The sequence below is a fragment of the Kogia breviceps genome, chromosome 6, assembly GCF_026419965.1.
Source record: "Kogia breviceps isolate mKogBre1 chromosome 6, mKogBre1 haplotype 1, whole genome shotgun sequence".
Lineage (NCBI taxonomy): Eukaryota > Metazoa > Chordata > Mammalia > Artiodactyla > Physeteridae > Kogia > Kogia breviceps.
Window position 1 is genome coordinate 30,087,783 of NC_081315.1, and position 14,091 is coordinate 30,101,873.

The following is a 14,091-nucleotide window of genomic DNA, read 5'->3' on the forward strand; positions in this document are numbered from 1 at the left end:
AGTCCTGAGATGTTAAAGCCAAAGGCATGGCCTGTACTCACTCTTAATTCTCCCTTACTTCTCCATCACATCTAATACAGCGGCCAAGGCCTTTCTCCCTTTCCCCTTGTATCTCAAGACATTTGCTTCACCTTAGTTCTCCTCCTACTAAGTCTATAAACTCTGGGGTCAGTCATTCTCTTCTCTCAATAACTTTCCCTCTTTCTTTTTGTTATGATCAAGTGCATTCCCCAGAGCTTACCTCACTGCTTTCTATATCACCTGGCTTGGTAATCTCAACTCTCTCTCTTGGTGATTTCCTCTCTATGCAGGTGAAATCCAATGTCCTATATCTATCTAAGCTCCAAACACCTTCAATTAACCTATACTCCAACAATTCTTTTTGATATCTTATCTTGGATGTCTTGCTAGCACAGTAAAATCATCTTTCTTTAGATCATTTTTTTTGACTTCTTCCTTTAACAGCACCACCATTTTCCTCATGATTTAGAGCAGAAGCCTGGAAGTCTTCTCTGACACTTTTTTCTCATTTACTCCCAACGTTCAGTTAGGTGCATGGCAAATGGTTTGTACCTTGTAAATTCTTGTGTTATCTTTGTTTATTTGTTTAATTTATTTATTTTTGGCTGCATTGGGTCTTTGTTGCTGCACATGGGCTTTCTCTAGTTGTGGTGAATGGGGGCTACTCTTCGTTGCGGTATGCGGGCTTCTCATTGTGGTGGCTTCTCTTGTTGTGGAGCACGGGCTCTAGGCGGGTGGGCTTCAGTTGTTGTGGCACGCAGCCTAAGTAGTTGTGGCTCATGGGCTCTAGAGCACAGGCTCAGTAGTTGTGGCACACGGGCTTAGATGCTCCACGGCATGTGGGATCTTCCCAGACCAGGGATCGAACCCGTGTCCCTTGCATCGGCAGGCAGATTCTCAACCACTGTGCCACCAGGGAAGCCCAATTCTTGTGTTATCTAATCCTTTGTTTTAATTCCTACTGTCACCGCTCTAATCAGGCCCTCATTACCTTTTATATGTAATTGCTTCCTAACTTCTTTCTAGCTAGACTCTCTGCACCATAATTTATCCTTCATACTGCTTCCAACTTTTCATACAGTTCTGATGTTACTCATTTGTTCAAAAACTTTCAAAAGTTTCCCTGTGAGTTGACTGCCAGTTCCTCAAACTGACAAAAAAAATCTTGCACAATGTCTCCACACTACCTTTCTAGTTTTCTTTTTCATTATACCTTTATGAATACATATTTTATGTACATGCAAACACAAACACACACACATACCATACCATTAATTGTTCTCTAGCTAGACTTCATTTCTTCACATCTTTGTATGCTTGCTTATGCCTTTAGCTTTACATGGAATGACTATTTATACAAATACTCAAAATAATCTAATCATATCACTATTAATAATTTATCATTTGAAATACATCAACATGTGAGCTTAAATTACCTGCTATTGTGTTGAGAAACATCAAGTACTCAAAATTTGAAATCTCCCTGTGTTGCCATCGCTGGGTCATATTAGAAGCTTTAAAAAGTTGACGAGGACTAGCTAATGAGATACGCCTGCAAGAAAAAGAATTTGATATAGAATCAAATTAAACTTAAGATTAATTAGATCAATAATAAATCATGACTTCTGTGCTCATTCAAAATGGCATCTGTATTATTCTGAGACGTTCTATTCCTGTTATACTAACGAATGCTACAGATGTTTCAATCTATAATTAATGGTTAAACAAATAATTTGGATGAGTCACAGGTCTATTACCCATATTCTATTCATCAAGGTAAGCTGTCATTACAAAGCCATTATAATATCTAGGCTCCATAAATGTTGATTAATAACAGTATGATTAATAATTCACTGCCTTACTGATACAAAAGTAATTATAGTAACTGAGTAATACACATAAAATTGTATTCACATCTTTATCAGTTTAAATAGTCATCTCTTAAAGACAGCATATTTGTACATTATAAATTTAAACATTATGTTTGTATACCCATTGTAATAGGGAAAAGAGGATCCCAGCTCCTCAGGTGTCTATTCGTGGGTTCGGATAAAGTTAAGGGAAACTATTATTCTTTTATACAGCCTAATAGTAGACCAAGTTTTCTGTTTTCTTAATGTAATGTAAATAACAAAGGATATAACTGACCAATACTAAGCAGCAGTGGGAAACAGGTGGCAGGATTAATTACTACATTCAGAGCCCAGAATCTCAGAGAAGTATGCTGTCACAGTTCTTTTCCTACTACTAAGGACAAGATATATTTTTTTTTCAAGCTTTATTTCCAAAGTTATAATTTACGTAACACAAAATTTACCCTTGTAAGTGTACTATTCAATGATTTTTTAAAGTAAATTTCTAGAGTTGTGCAATTATCACCACATTGTATTCTGGAACATTTTAATCAACACTAAAACTTCCCTTGTGCCTATTTAGAGTTAATTCCTACTCTTATCCCAAGCTCTAGGCAACTATCAATCTGCTTTCTGCCTCTATGAACTAGCCATTTCTGAACATTTCAGATAAATGGAATCATATCATGTAATCTTCTGCATCAGGCTTCCTCTACTAACCATAATATTTTGAGGTTCATCAATGTGGCAGCATGTATAAGCAGTTCATTTCTTTTGATTGTAAACAGTAGTCCATTGTATGAATACAGAATATACCACATTTTACAAATCCATTCACCAGTTGATAGACATTTAAATTATTCCAGTTTTTAGCTATTATGAAAAATGCTACTCAGAACATTCACGTACACGTCGTTGATGAACATATGGTTGCATTTCTTTTGGGTAGATTCCTAGGAGTGAAATTGCCAGGTTGTCTGTTGACTTAATATTTACCTTTTTGAGAAATTGCCAAAATGTCTTCCATTATACATTCCAACAAACAATGTATGATGTTCCAAATTTTCCACATCTCTGCCAATACTTGCTATTGTATGAAATTTTTATTATAGCCATTCTAGTGAGTGTAAAATGGTATCTTATTATAATTTTAATGTACATTGTTGAACATCTTTTCATGTGTTAATTAGCCATTTGTTTATTTTCTTTGAGGAAATTATTATTCAGATCTTTTTTTACCTTAATTGGGTTGCTTCTGTCCTACTATTGAGTTGTCAAAAGTCTTCATACATTTTGGATACAAATCTATCAAATACATGATGTGCAAATATTTCTCAGTCTGTTGCTTATCTTTTCACATACTTAGTGATATATTTAAAGCACAAACATTTTAAATTTTGATTAAATCCATTTTCTCAATTTTTGTCTTTTATGAATTATGCTTTTGGGTGTCACATGTGAACTCTCTGCCTAATGCAAGATGATAAAGTTTTTATCCTATATTTTATTTGAGAAATTTTTTAGTTTTAGATCTTAAATATAGGTCTATGACACACCTTAATTCTTATGAACAGTGTGTGGTAAGTGTTGAAGTTCATTTTCTTACATGTGACTTTCCTGTCATTACAGTACCATTTGTTTAAAGATTACCCTTTCTTCATTGAATTGTGTTGGCACATTTCTTAAAAAGCAACTGACCATAAATGCAAGGGTTTATTTCTTTATTTTCAATGTAGTTTCATTAATTTATGTGCCTATCCTTGTATAAATAGCACACATTTTGATTACTATGGTTTTATGGTAAGTTTTGAAATCAGATAGTATAAGTTCTGTAATTTTGTTGTTCTTTTTCAAAATTGTTTTGGCAACTCTAGATCCATTGTATTTCAGCTTCTCTATTTCTCCCAAAAAGTGTACTAAATTTTGATAGGGATTGTATTAAGTTTATAGATTGAGGAAGAATTGACATCTTAATCATATTGAATCTTCTGATCCATGAATATGGAATGTCTCCATTTATTTATGTCTGTCTTTAATTTCGAACAGCCATGTTTTACACTTTTCATTGCAAAAATTGTACATGTCTTTTGTCATCTAGGAATAAAGACATTTCCCTTTCCAATCTGGATGCCTTTGATTTTTCCCTTCCCTTCCTTTCCTATCACACAGGCTTATCACACATTATATATCAATATAATATTGATAGAAGTGGTGAGAATGGAAGACATTCTAGCCTTCCTGACCTTATGGGAAAAGCATTCAGTCTTTCAACATTAAGTACAGTATATGTTATGTGGGTTTTTGATGGTTGCTATTTATCTGTTTGTAGAAATTCCCTTATATTTCTAGTCAGTTGAGATTTTCTAGTCATGAATGTGTGTTTCATTTGTTAAATGCTTTTTCTATGTCTACTGAGATGATCATGTGGGGTTATTTTTTGTCCTGTATTCTATTAACTTCATGCATAACATTGATTTTCACATTTAAACCAACCTGCATTCCTGTGATAAAACCCACATGGCTACTTTATAATCCTTTTTGTATATTGCTGGATTTGGTTTGATAATATTTTGTAAAGGATTTTTGAATACATGTTCATTAGGGATATTAGTCTACAGTTTTCTCTTGTTAGCTTGTTTTTTCTTGTGATGTCTTTGCCTAGCATTGGTATTAGGGTAAAGATGGCCTCATAGAATGAGCTAGAAAGTGTTTCTTCTTCCTGTGCCTTCCGGATGAGTTTATGAAAGATTGATATCTTTTCGAATTTATCTATTTGATAAGATTCACCAGTAAAGCCATCTGGACTTTGACTCTTCTTTGTGGGAAGATTTTTAAATTACTAATTCAATGGACCTGCTATAGGTCTCTTCAGAATTTTAATTTCTTCTTGAGTCAGTTTTGACAATTCTGTCTTTCTAGGAATTTACCCATCTCATCTCAATTGTCTTAATTTGTAGGCTGAAGTTGTTCAGGATATTTCCTTCTAATCCTTTTAATTTCTACAAGGTAAGCAGTGCAGTCCCTTCTTTCATTTCTGACTTTGGTAATTCATACCATCTCTTTTGTTCATAGTTAGGCAGTTAAAAGAATGTCAATTTTATTGAGCTTTTCAAGGAATCAGCTTTTGTTTAATTGATCTTCTTTATAGTTTTTTGTCTGTTTTTCATTTATTTCTGCTCTAATTTTCTTTAGTCACTTTTTCCTACTTGTTTTCCATTTAGCTTGTTCTTCTTTTTCTAGTTTCTAAAGATGGAAGCTTAGGTTACTGATGTTAGGCATTTCTGTATTTCAGATATAGGTATTTAAAGCTATAAAATTTCTCCCTGAATACTACAGCTGCATCCCATAAATTTTGATATGCTATAGCTCTGTTGGATACAGAAACCCAAATCACTGTCCTTCTCAGTACCATTGTAGGAGGAGTTGCTGAGTGCAGAAGTTACCAAAAGCACCAAGGGCTACTCTGAAGAGCTGCAGCAGCATGTCTGGAAACAAAAAGAAAGGAGCTCCCAAGCCCAGGCACTCTAAATGCAGGGAGGTATGTAGGGGAGAAACTGCCACAGATCATGGAGCAAGAAATAAAAGGAGAAAAAAGCCCTCCTACCACTCCAGTCACCCACTATGGCCTAACCTCTGCTCATCCTAACCTCATCCATGTACTTCACACCAAGCTTCAAGCTGCAAGATAATATGATCTCCTGGTAGCTGTTATAACCTCTGATTATTTATGTGTTAAACTCCTTGATTAGTGTTCCCTTAAAGAAAAGAAAAGTGCCTGAATTAAGTGATAGGGGTGGGCAAAACTAGTGAAGAGAAAACTAAAATGATATTGTAGGTAGAAACTTTGGGTTGATTCAGTATGTTGTTATGGCTTATAACTGGTATTGATGTGTATATGCTTATACTGTCAAGTACCATAAAGTGTCAGAGAGAATATTCCAGATCAAGAGCTACAGGTAGAAGAGTGATAGTAGGATTAATTCTCCTGCCATTTGCCATCAGTAGTAGGTCAGGATTTAATCCAAATATCTCTACCTACTCATGTCCTATTGACTGAGAAATCAGAAGTCTCACACCTAATCCAGAACCAAGAGAGATAGCCCAAAGGCTGCAACAAAATTCAAGGGCCTGCTTGCCAACTAGAACTTGTTGATACTGAATAGACAAACTCACAACAATCAACCTCTGGAAGCCAAAACCTGCTGTTGCTACATGCAGTGGCCTTTTTTCAGGCCATGTCTTACTGATTTTTCATCAAATCTTACCTTCTTGAAATACTCTCATTCTTTGGTATCACATTTTCCTGGATTTCCCATTTTTCAAGGCTTCAAATTTCATCTAAATGGTAATGACTCCCAATTACTACACTTTTCATTTGCGCTCTAGCCATACCTTCTTCTTTTTTTTTTTTTTCCCGGTACACGGGCCTCTCACTGTCGTGGCCTCTCCCATTGCGGAGCACAGGCTCCAGACACGCAGGCTCAGCGGCCATGGCTCACGGGCCCAGCTGCTCCGCGGCATGTGGGATCTTCCCGGACCGGGGCACGAACCTGTGTCCCCTGCATCGGCAGGAGGACTCTCAACCACTGCGCCACCAGGGAAGCCCTAGCCATACCTTCTTATATCTAACTTCCTATTCAACATTTCAGTCTAGACATCTCTCAGGGGTTTCAATTTCAACAGATCTAAAACTAACCTTCTCCTTTTCAGTTCATTCACTTCTGCCCCCCACCCCCACCCCCAACCCCAACCATGGGGGGTATGGGAGGGTGGATGCATACAGGTACTCCTCCTACAGTATTCCCCATCTCAGTCTGTGCTACTGAGCAGTTCAAGCTAAAACCTGGGGAGACACACTGGATGCCTCTCTTTTTATCGTCCTCCAAATTTAGCTAATCTTCAAGTCACACAAATTGTATCTCCTTAAAGTCTCTAAACAAGATGTCTCTCTTCCTGTGATGACCTAGAGGGGAGGGATGGGGGGGCGGGTGGGAAGGAGGCTCAAGAAGGAGGAGATATGTTTACAAATAGCTGATTCACTTTGTTGTAAAGCAGAAGCTAACACAACATTGTAAAGCCATTATACTCCCCCCACCCCCGCCGCCAAATAAAGATGTCTCTCTTCAATGATACTACATTTTACTTTGATTTCTACAATAAGTTCCCACCTCCAAACTGACATTGTCTTCCTGAAATCACTAAGTGCTGGTGATACTTGCCTTCCAACATTCCTTAAAACACTGGAAGTTTCAGGGCCTTTACAAATGCTATTCACTCTTACAAAGGTTAGCTGATTCCAGCCCTTCAAATCAAAATTTAAAGTCACATAGGAAGACATTTCTGACCATTTTATCCAAAGCACTCCATCTCCACTCCACTAACCACTATCAAAATACCCAAAACATCCTTCCTTCACTTACACGGTTTTTTCTTTTATTTACATATTAGTTTAAATGTTTGTGGGCAAGATAATATTTATATTGTACATTACTGGATGATTGATACACTGTAAGTGCTGAAGATCTATTTAACTGACTGACTTAATAAATTAAGACTTTCAGCTTTCATTAACTGTGGGAAAACATTACAAAGAGTTCCTAAGTATGACAACACATAAAACTCTTTTTAAAATAAAGAGATAATCAGTAAGGACTTCCCCGGTGGCTCAGTGTTTAAGAATCCGCCTGCCAATGCAGGGGACACAGGTTCAAGCCTGGTCCGGGAAGATCCCACATGCTGCAGCGCAACTAAGCCTGTGCGCCACAGCTACTGAGCCTGTGCTCTAGAGCCTACATGCAGCAACTACTGAAGCCCTCGCACCTAGAGCCTGTGCTCTGCAACTAGAGAAGCCACTGTAACAAGAAGCCCGCAACCACAACAGAGTAGCCCCTGCTCACCACAACTAGAGAAAACCCACGCATAGCAACGAAGACCAAAGGTAGCCAATAAATAAATAAATCTTTAAAAACAGAAGAGAGATAATCAGTAGAATTTTTTATTAAGATAAGGAAATCTACTATGCCCTCCTGAGCTGCTTCCTCCTGATCCCTGAAATTCCTCATTAAATTATAAAATTATCGAATCAAAAGCTTTACTGGGATTGTAAAGCAACTATGGCTAATAAACCAGAAAGGCCACTTTATGTATCCTGTTTACATAAAAGTTGTAACCTGTTACATGTCCACGAATTTTTTGATATCTTCTCTTCAAGAGATGGAACTTGATTCTCCTGCTATGGAGCCTGGGCGATATTTAATAACTCACTTGTAACAAATAAGATGTAGCAGAAATGATGGCGTGTGACTATCAAGGCTAGGTCATAAGAAGACATTTGGGCTTCTGTCATTCTCTCTAGGATCACTTGCTCTGGGGAAAGTCATATAGTCATTCAAAAGCAGCCTATGGAGAGGAAGACTTGGTGCAGAACTGAGTCCTACTGCCAAGGGGCATGGGAGTGCATCCTCTTAGAAAGTTCTCCAGCCTAGGATAACTGCAGCTCCTGCTAATGTCCTATTATTTGTTGATTCTATCTCAATTGCATTTGTAATAAGATACTAACTAAAAAAATTGAAATAAACACTAATCAAAATCAACACAAAATTAGCTATGGTAAAAGTAAACTCTTAAGTTTCTACTCCTAATACATTTTCAATCAATAGAAAAATCCCAGTGTTAACTCTCTTCCTAGTTCTTAAATTAGTTAACTAAATTGTATTGATGAAGCATTAACACTTACTAAGAAAGAAAACAGTTAATGATGGTGCTATTTAAACATAGACAACTGGTCAGCACATAGGAAAGAGAGGTATAACCCCACACTCTCACAATTCCCTGTATTGTGAGAGATGCTTTTTGGCATTTTAACATTCAAGTAGTTATTAAGTTACTTGAACAATATAAATACTAGTTATTAAGTCCATATGTATACACAAAGTTAATATTTGAACTCTGATTTACCAGAGGTTAAAGATAAAAGTTTTAATTAACTATGTTGTATTCAAAATCCTTAATATATGGATTCGATATTTACATCAACAGAGAAAAAAATTACAACAAATATGACATAATAAAGCAAAGTCTAATCATTTTTATCAAAATGATTAAAAATTTTAATCTGATTTATCATATGTGTTAAATAATGGTACATTTGAAACTGGATATGTAATAAGCACTTTTGTAAGTTAGGTATTTTAAATATAGAGGGTCGATTTTTCTATGATCTTTGTTGAGATAAAATTTAATATAATAACATTTACTAAACTTAAGTGTATAGTTTAGTAAGTTTTGAATATACCTATTTCTGTAACCAACCATCATAGAAAGACTCCAAAAAGCTAATTCCCTTGTTCCAGTGTCTGGCTCCTGGCAACCAATGATCTGCTTTCTGTCACTATATGCTTCTGTTTTCTCAACAATTTCATATAAATAGACTCATACAATTGCACATAATTTTTCAGTCATTTCATGTAAGCAGAATCATAGCCCATGGCTATGATGCATGTAGCCCACGGTACTTAACTTCTTTTACTCAGCACGATGTTTCTGAGCGCCATCCATGTTGTTGCATGTTATCAGTACTCAATTCCTTTTTATTTCTGAGTACCGCTTCATTGCATGGATTCAGGGCAATCTATTGATCCATTTACAGTTGATGGAACTAGAAATGTTTTCAGTTTGGGACTACATGAATAACATTTGCTTACAAGTGAATGTGTGCACATATATTTTCATTACTCTTGGTAAACACCTAGGAGTGGAACTGACAGGACATAAATTAAGTGTATATTTAACTTAATCAGAAATCTGGCAAATTTTCCAAAGTGACTATACGAATTTGCATTCCTACTAGCATAGTTCTAGAGTTCCTGATACTGTATATTGATTTCACATTCTTTATCTTTTTCAGTTTTTGAAAATCAGGTTTACTGCTTTCTCTACATGGCATAAAATTCATCCTTTTTTAGGTATACAATGCAATGAGTTTTGCCAAACAAAGAGAGTTGTGTAACACCACAACAATCAAGACAGGAAATATTTCCATGTTATCAAAAGGTTCCCTCACACCCTCCTTTGTAACTAATCCTCCCTCTTCACCTCCAATCTCTTGAAACCACTGATCTGATTTCTGATGTTTGGCATCATTTCATGTGTTTGATATTTGTATCTATTCTTTGCTGAAGTATCTGTTCAAATCTTCTACCTATTTTTAAAAACAGATTGCTTGTCTTATAATTAAATGTAACAGTTTCTTATATATCCTGTACATAAATCCTTTGTCACATATAATTTGAACTAATATTTTAACCCAGCCTAGAGCATATCGTTTCATTTTCTTAAGAGTGTCTTTCAAAAGCAAATGTTTTTAATTTGAAAGGCCAATTGATGATTCTTTAAAAAATCTCATCTAAGAAATCTTTGCCTAACTCAAGTTCACAAAGATTTTTCTCCTACGTTTTCTTTAGGAAGTTTTACTTTGGCACTTACATTTAGGTTATATTACATTTTGAGTTAATTTGAGTTAATTTATGTTACATTTTGAGATAAAGGATGAGGTGGGGTTTTTTTTGTTTTGTTTGTTTGGTTGGTTTTTGCATATGGATATACAATTGTTGACCACCATTTGTTGAAGAAACTATCTTTTCCCATGGACATATCTTGATACCTTTGTTGAAAATCAAATTGACCATTTATGGGAGGGCCTATTTCTGGACACTATTATATTCTATTGCTCTATAAGTCTATTTTACAAAACTACCAAACTACACTAGTTAATGTAATTTTATATTAAGTCAAAATCAGATAAAGTCCTCCAACTTTTTCTTTTTCAAAATTGTCTTAGCAATTCTAGATATTTGCATTTCCATTTAAATTTTACAATCAGCTTTTCAATTTCTTCAAAAGAGCCTTTTAGGATTTTGGATAGGATTGCTCTGAACCTATAGATCTGTTTGGAGAGAACTAACATCTTACTTCTATTGAGTCTTCCAGTTCATGAACACGGTATAGTACAACTTTCCATTTTTAGGTTTCTTTCATTTTCCTAAACAGTGTTTATAGTTTTCAGTGAACAAGTCTTAAGAATATATTTTCAAATATATCCACAGTTATTTAAATTTTTGATACTACTTAAACAGTACTTTAGTTCCAATTTCCAGTTGTTCATTGCTAGTATACAGGAATAAAAGTATGTATGCTACGAAATAGCTGAACTCTTTTATAAGGGTTTTTTCCCCTATTTATATATATATATATATTTTAACATCTTTATTGGAATATAATTGCTTTACAATGTTGTGTTAGTTTCTGCTGTATAACTAAGTGCATCAGCTATATGTATACATATATCCCCATATCCGTTCCCTCTTGCGTCTCCCTCCCACCCTCCCTCTATCCCACACTTCTAAGTGGTCAGAAAGTACAGAGCTGATCTCCCTGTGCTATGCAGCTGCTTCCCACTACCTATCTATTTTACATTTGTTCTTTATGAGTTCTAATAGCTTTTTTCTTTTTAAAAATTTTGCAGTTTCCCTGGTAATTTCACATTAAGTCATGTATATATACTGATAAAGACAGTTTTATTTCTTCCTTTTCAACCAAGACGGGCTTCAGTTTCCTTTTCTGGTAATGCCTTTTTGTGGATTTGGAATTCAGGTAATGCTGGCCTCACAGAATTACTTAGGAAACTTATCTTTCTTTTCTATTATCTGTAAGAGTTTTCCCAGAAATTATATTACTTCTTCATTAAACATCTGATAGAATTTGCCAGTGAAACCATTTGAGCTAGGAATTTTCTCTGTTAGAAGATTTTAAGCTATGAATTCAATTTCCTCTGTATAGTATCCATTTTCATTAGTGAGATTTGACAGTTTGTCTCTTTCATGGAGTCTGCCCATTTCATCTAAGTTGTCTAAGTGGCATAAATTTATTCATATTTCCTTATATTTTTAAAAATATCTATAGGATCTGTAGTGATACCCCTTCTTTCATTCTGATATTGGCAATTTGTGTCTTCTTTTCTTTATAAGTCTGGTATAGATATTTATTACACTTATTAACCTTTTCAGAGAAACAATTTTTCATTGCATTTATTTTTCTTTATTGTTTTTGTTTTCCTTTTCATCGATGTTCTGCCTTTGTTTATTTTTATTTTTTTCAGATTAGTTTAATTTACATTTGTTCCTCTTTTTCTAGTTTCTTCAGACAGAAGTTCAGTTGACTCAAAATAGTACACTAATATGAAGCATAAAACAGAAGGTCATGCATTTCAAAACAAATTAGAACAAATATTAATACAGATTATTTTCCATATTTTTCAGATATAAAACAGCACCTGGTTTGAAGTAATCCAAAACTGGTTCCAATACCAACACGAGGTAGATAGTTAACCACTTTCTTTACTGTTGCAGGGTCTGGGAAGTTGAACATTATAGCAACTAGGAAAAATAATTTTTTAAAGTTAGAATGAAATATGATTTTCTTTCTGGAAAACTGACTTCTTGGTCCAATAAAATGTTTACTCTTAGTTCAGGTATCTTTTAAATAGAATTCTTACCGTATTACTTTTATTATAGTATATATCAAGTTTTAGCATTAATATGCTGGTGATGATACTCATTTTACTCATGAACTACCGCAACCAGTACCTTCTCTAAATACTGTCAGATCTAATAACAACTATTGTTGCATTTATGTGACACGAAGTTGAGATTTTATCTTGCTACAACTTCGAATTCGCAAAATTGAATTTTAGCAAGTTAAAACTATATCTGTGAGGGCCTCCCTGGTGGCGCAGTGGTTGAGAGTCCACCTGCCGATGCAGGGGACACGGGTTCGTGCCCCGGTCTGGGAAGATATCACATGCCGCGGAGTGGCTAGGCCCATGAGCCATGGCCGCTGAGCCTGCGCGTCCGGAGCCTGTGCTCCGCAATGGGAGAGGCCTCAGCAGTGAGAGGCCCATGTACCGAAAAAAAAAAAAAAAAAATATATATATATATATACATATATATATATATATATATGTATATATATCTGTGAATTTCTATAAAGACCTTTAAATTTTTAAGATTATATATTTAACAATCTAATACCCCAAAGTCTACATATATAGCTAATAAATTGTCAGCTGTACTTACTACTAATCATCAACAGCTTAAAAAAATATTATCTTTACAATCCTTATATGTTTATGCTTTGTATGTTCCTATAATCCAGAACAATGTGTGACCTAAGAAAAATTTTTCCTCTCTGGTCAATAATCAATTTAAATGAATTTTAATCATTTCTATCTCAATAATTACACATTTTGAGAATATCAATAAATGTACATCATATATATTCAGCATATGTTAATTTATGACAGTCATTTATAAATTTTTATCCTTCTTAAAAATATGAAAATAACAAAGTCATAAAATCATGACAGAATTTAGAAGATATTAATTTGGTTAGTCTTGAAATTTTAATTATATTAACTTCTGTATCAGAACCATAAATAATCTACTAGTACTAATCTAGAAGATGATCCTTCTTCTCCACCTAGCCTAAAAAAATACTATGAACCAAAAAATTTTATATCAGTGTTAGTGCAATCTTTAAACACAGGCTTTGTAACATGTTTTAGGTAAACAGTTATATGATCATTCACTAAACACCTAAAATATATTTAGAATTGTCATATACATATCCAACATAACTTTTTAATAAGCCTTTCTTATATATCCACTATTACATTGAATACAGAAGGAAGAAAAAGGAAAAACTCAGGTTATGGCAGGTGACCAAGGCCATGAGGGAAAGGCAATAGAAAAACACACAAAGATACAAAGCAAGGATGCACAAGAAATTTCAAAGAAGGAAAATAAATGAAGATGAGCAAGTAATAAACACTGTAAGGTCGAAACCCCTTTGGGACAGCAAGAATGCAGACTGAACTAAAGTGTGAAACATTCACTTGATTATTTGCCTGGACAAATAACGTTTACATTAGAAAAAGAGGTATGTGTGTGGGAGAAGACCAAATATGGAAAGGAAAAACATCTTTTCCTAAAACAATCTGCGTTCCCTAAAACACATGATTTCATTAAAAAAGAAAGTATGTATGGAATATACATTATGTGTAGATCTTTTAAATGATAACTTGTAGATTATAGAAAGAGAAAATAAAAAAACTTAAATCTATTTAAATCAAATGAGTATGTACAATAAATCACAAGGTTTC

The 14,091-nt window shown here is 34.6% G+C and overlaps 1 protein-coding gene across 2 annotated transcripts in view; it reads right to left on the bottom strand.

Annotated features, from left to right (window-relative positions):
- Positions 1-14,091, bottom strand: part of LRBA (LPS responsive beige-like anchor protein) — a 721,911-nt gene that overhangs the window by 210,428 nt on the left and 497,392 nt on the right. For both annotated transcript variants that reach the window (XM_059066707.2, XM_059066706.2), the window contains exons 41-42: positions 12,205-12,307; positions 1,458-1,573 (exon numbers count right to left, since the gene is read on the bottom strand). In XM_059066707.2, coding sequence (XP_058922690.1) covers positions 1,458-1,573; positions 12,205-12,307 — 219 coding nt within the window. The remainder of the gene's footprint in view (positions 1-1,457; positions 1,574-12,204; positions 12,308-14,091) is intronic.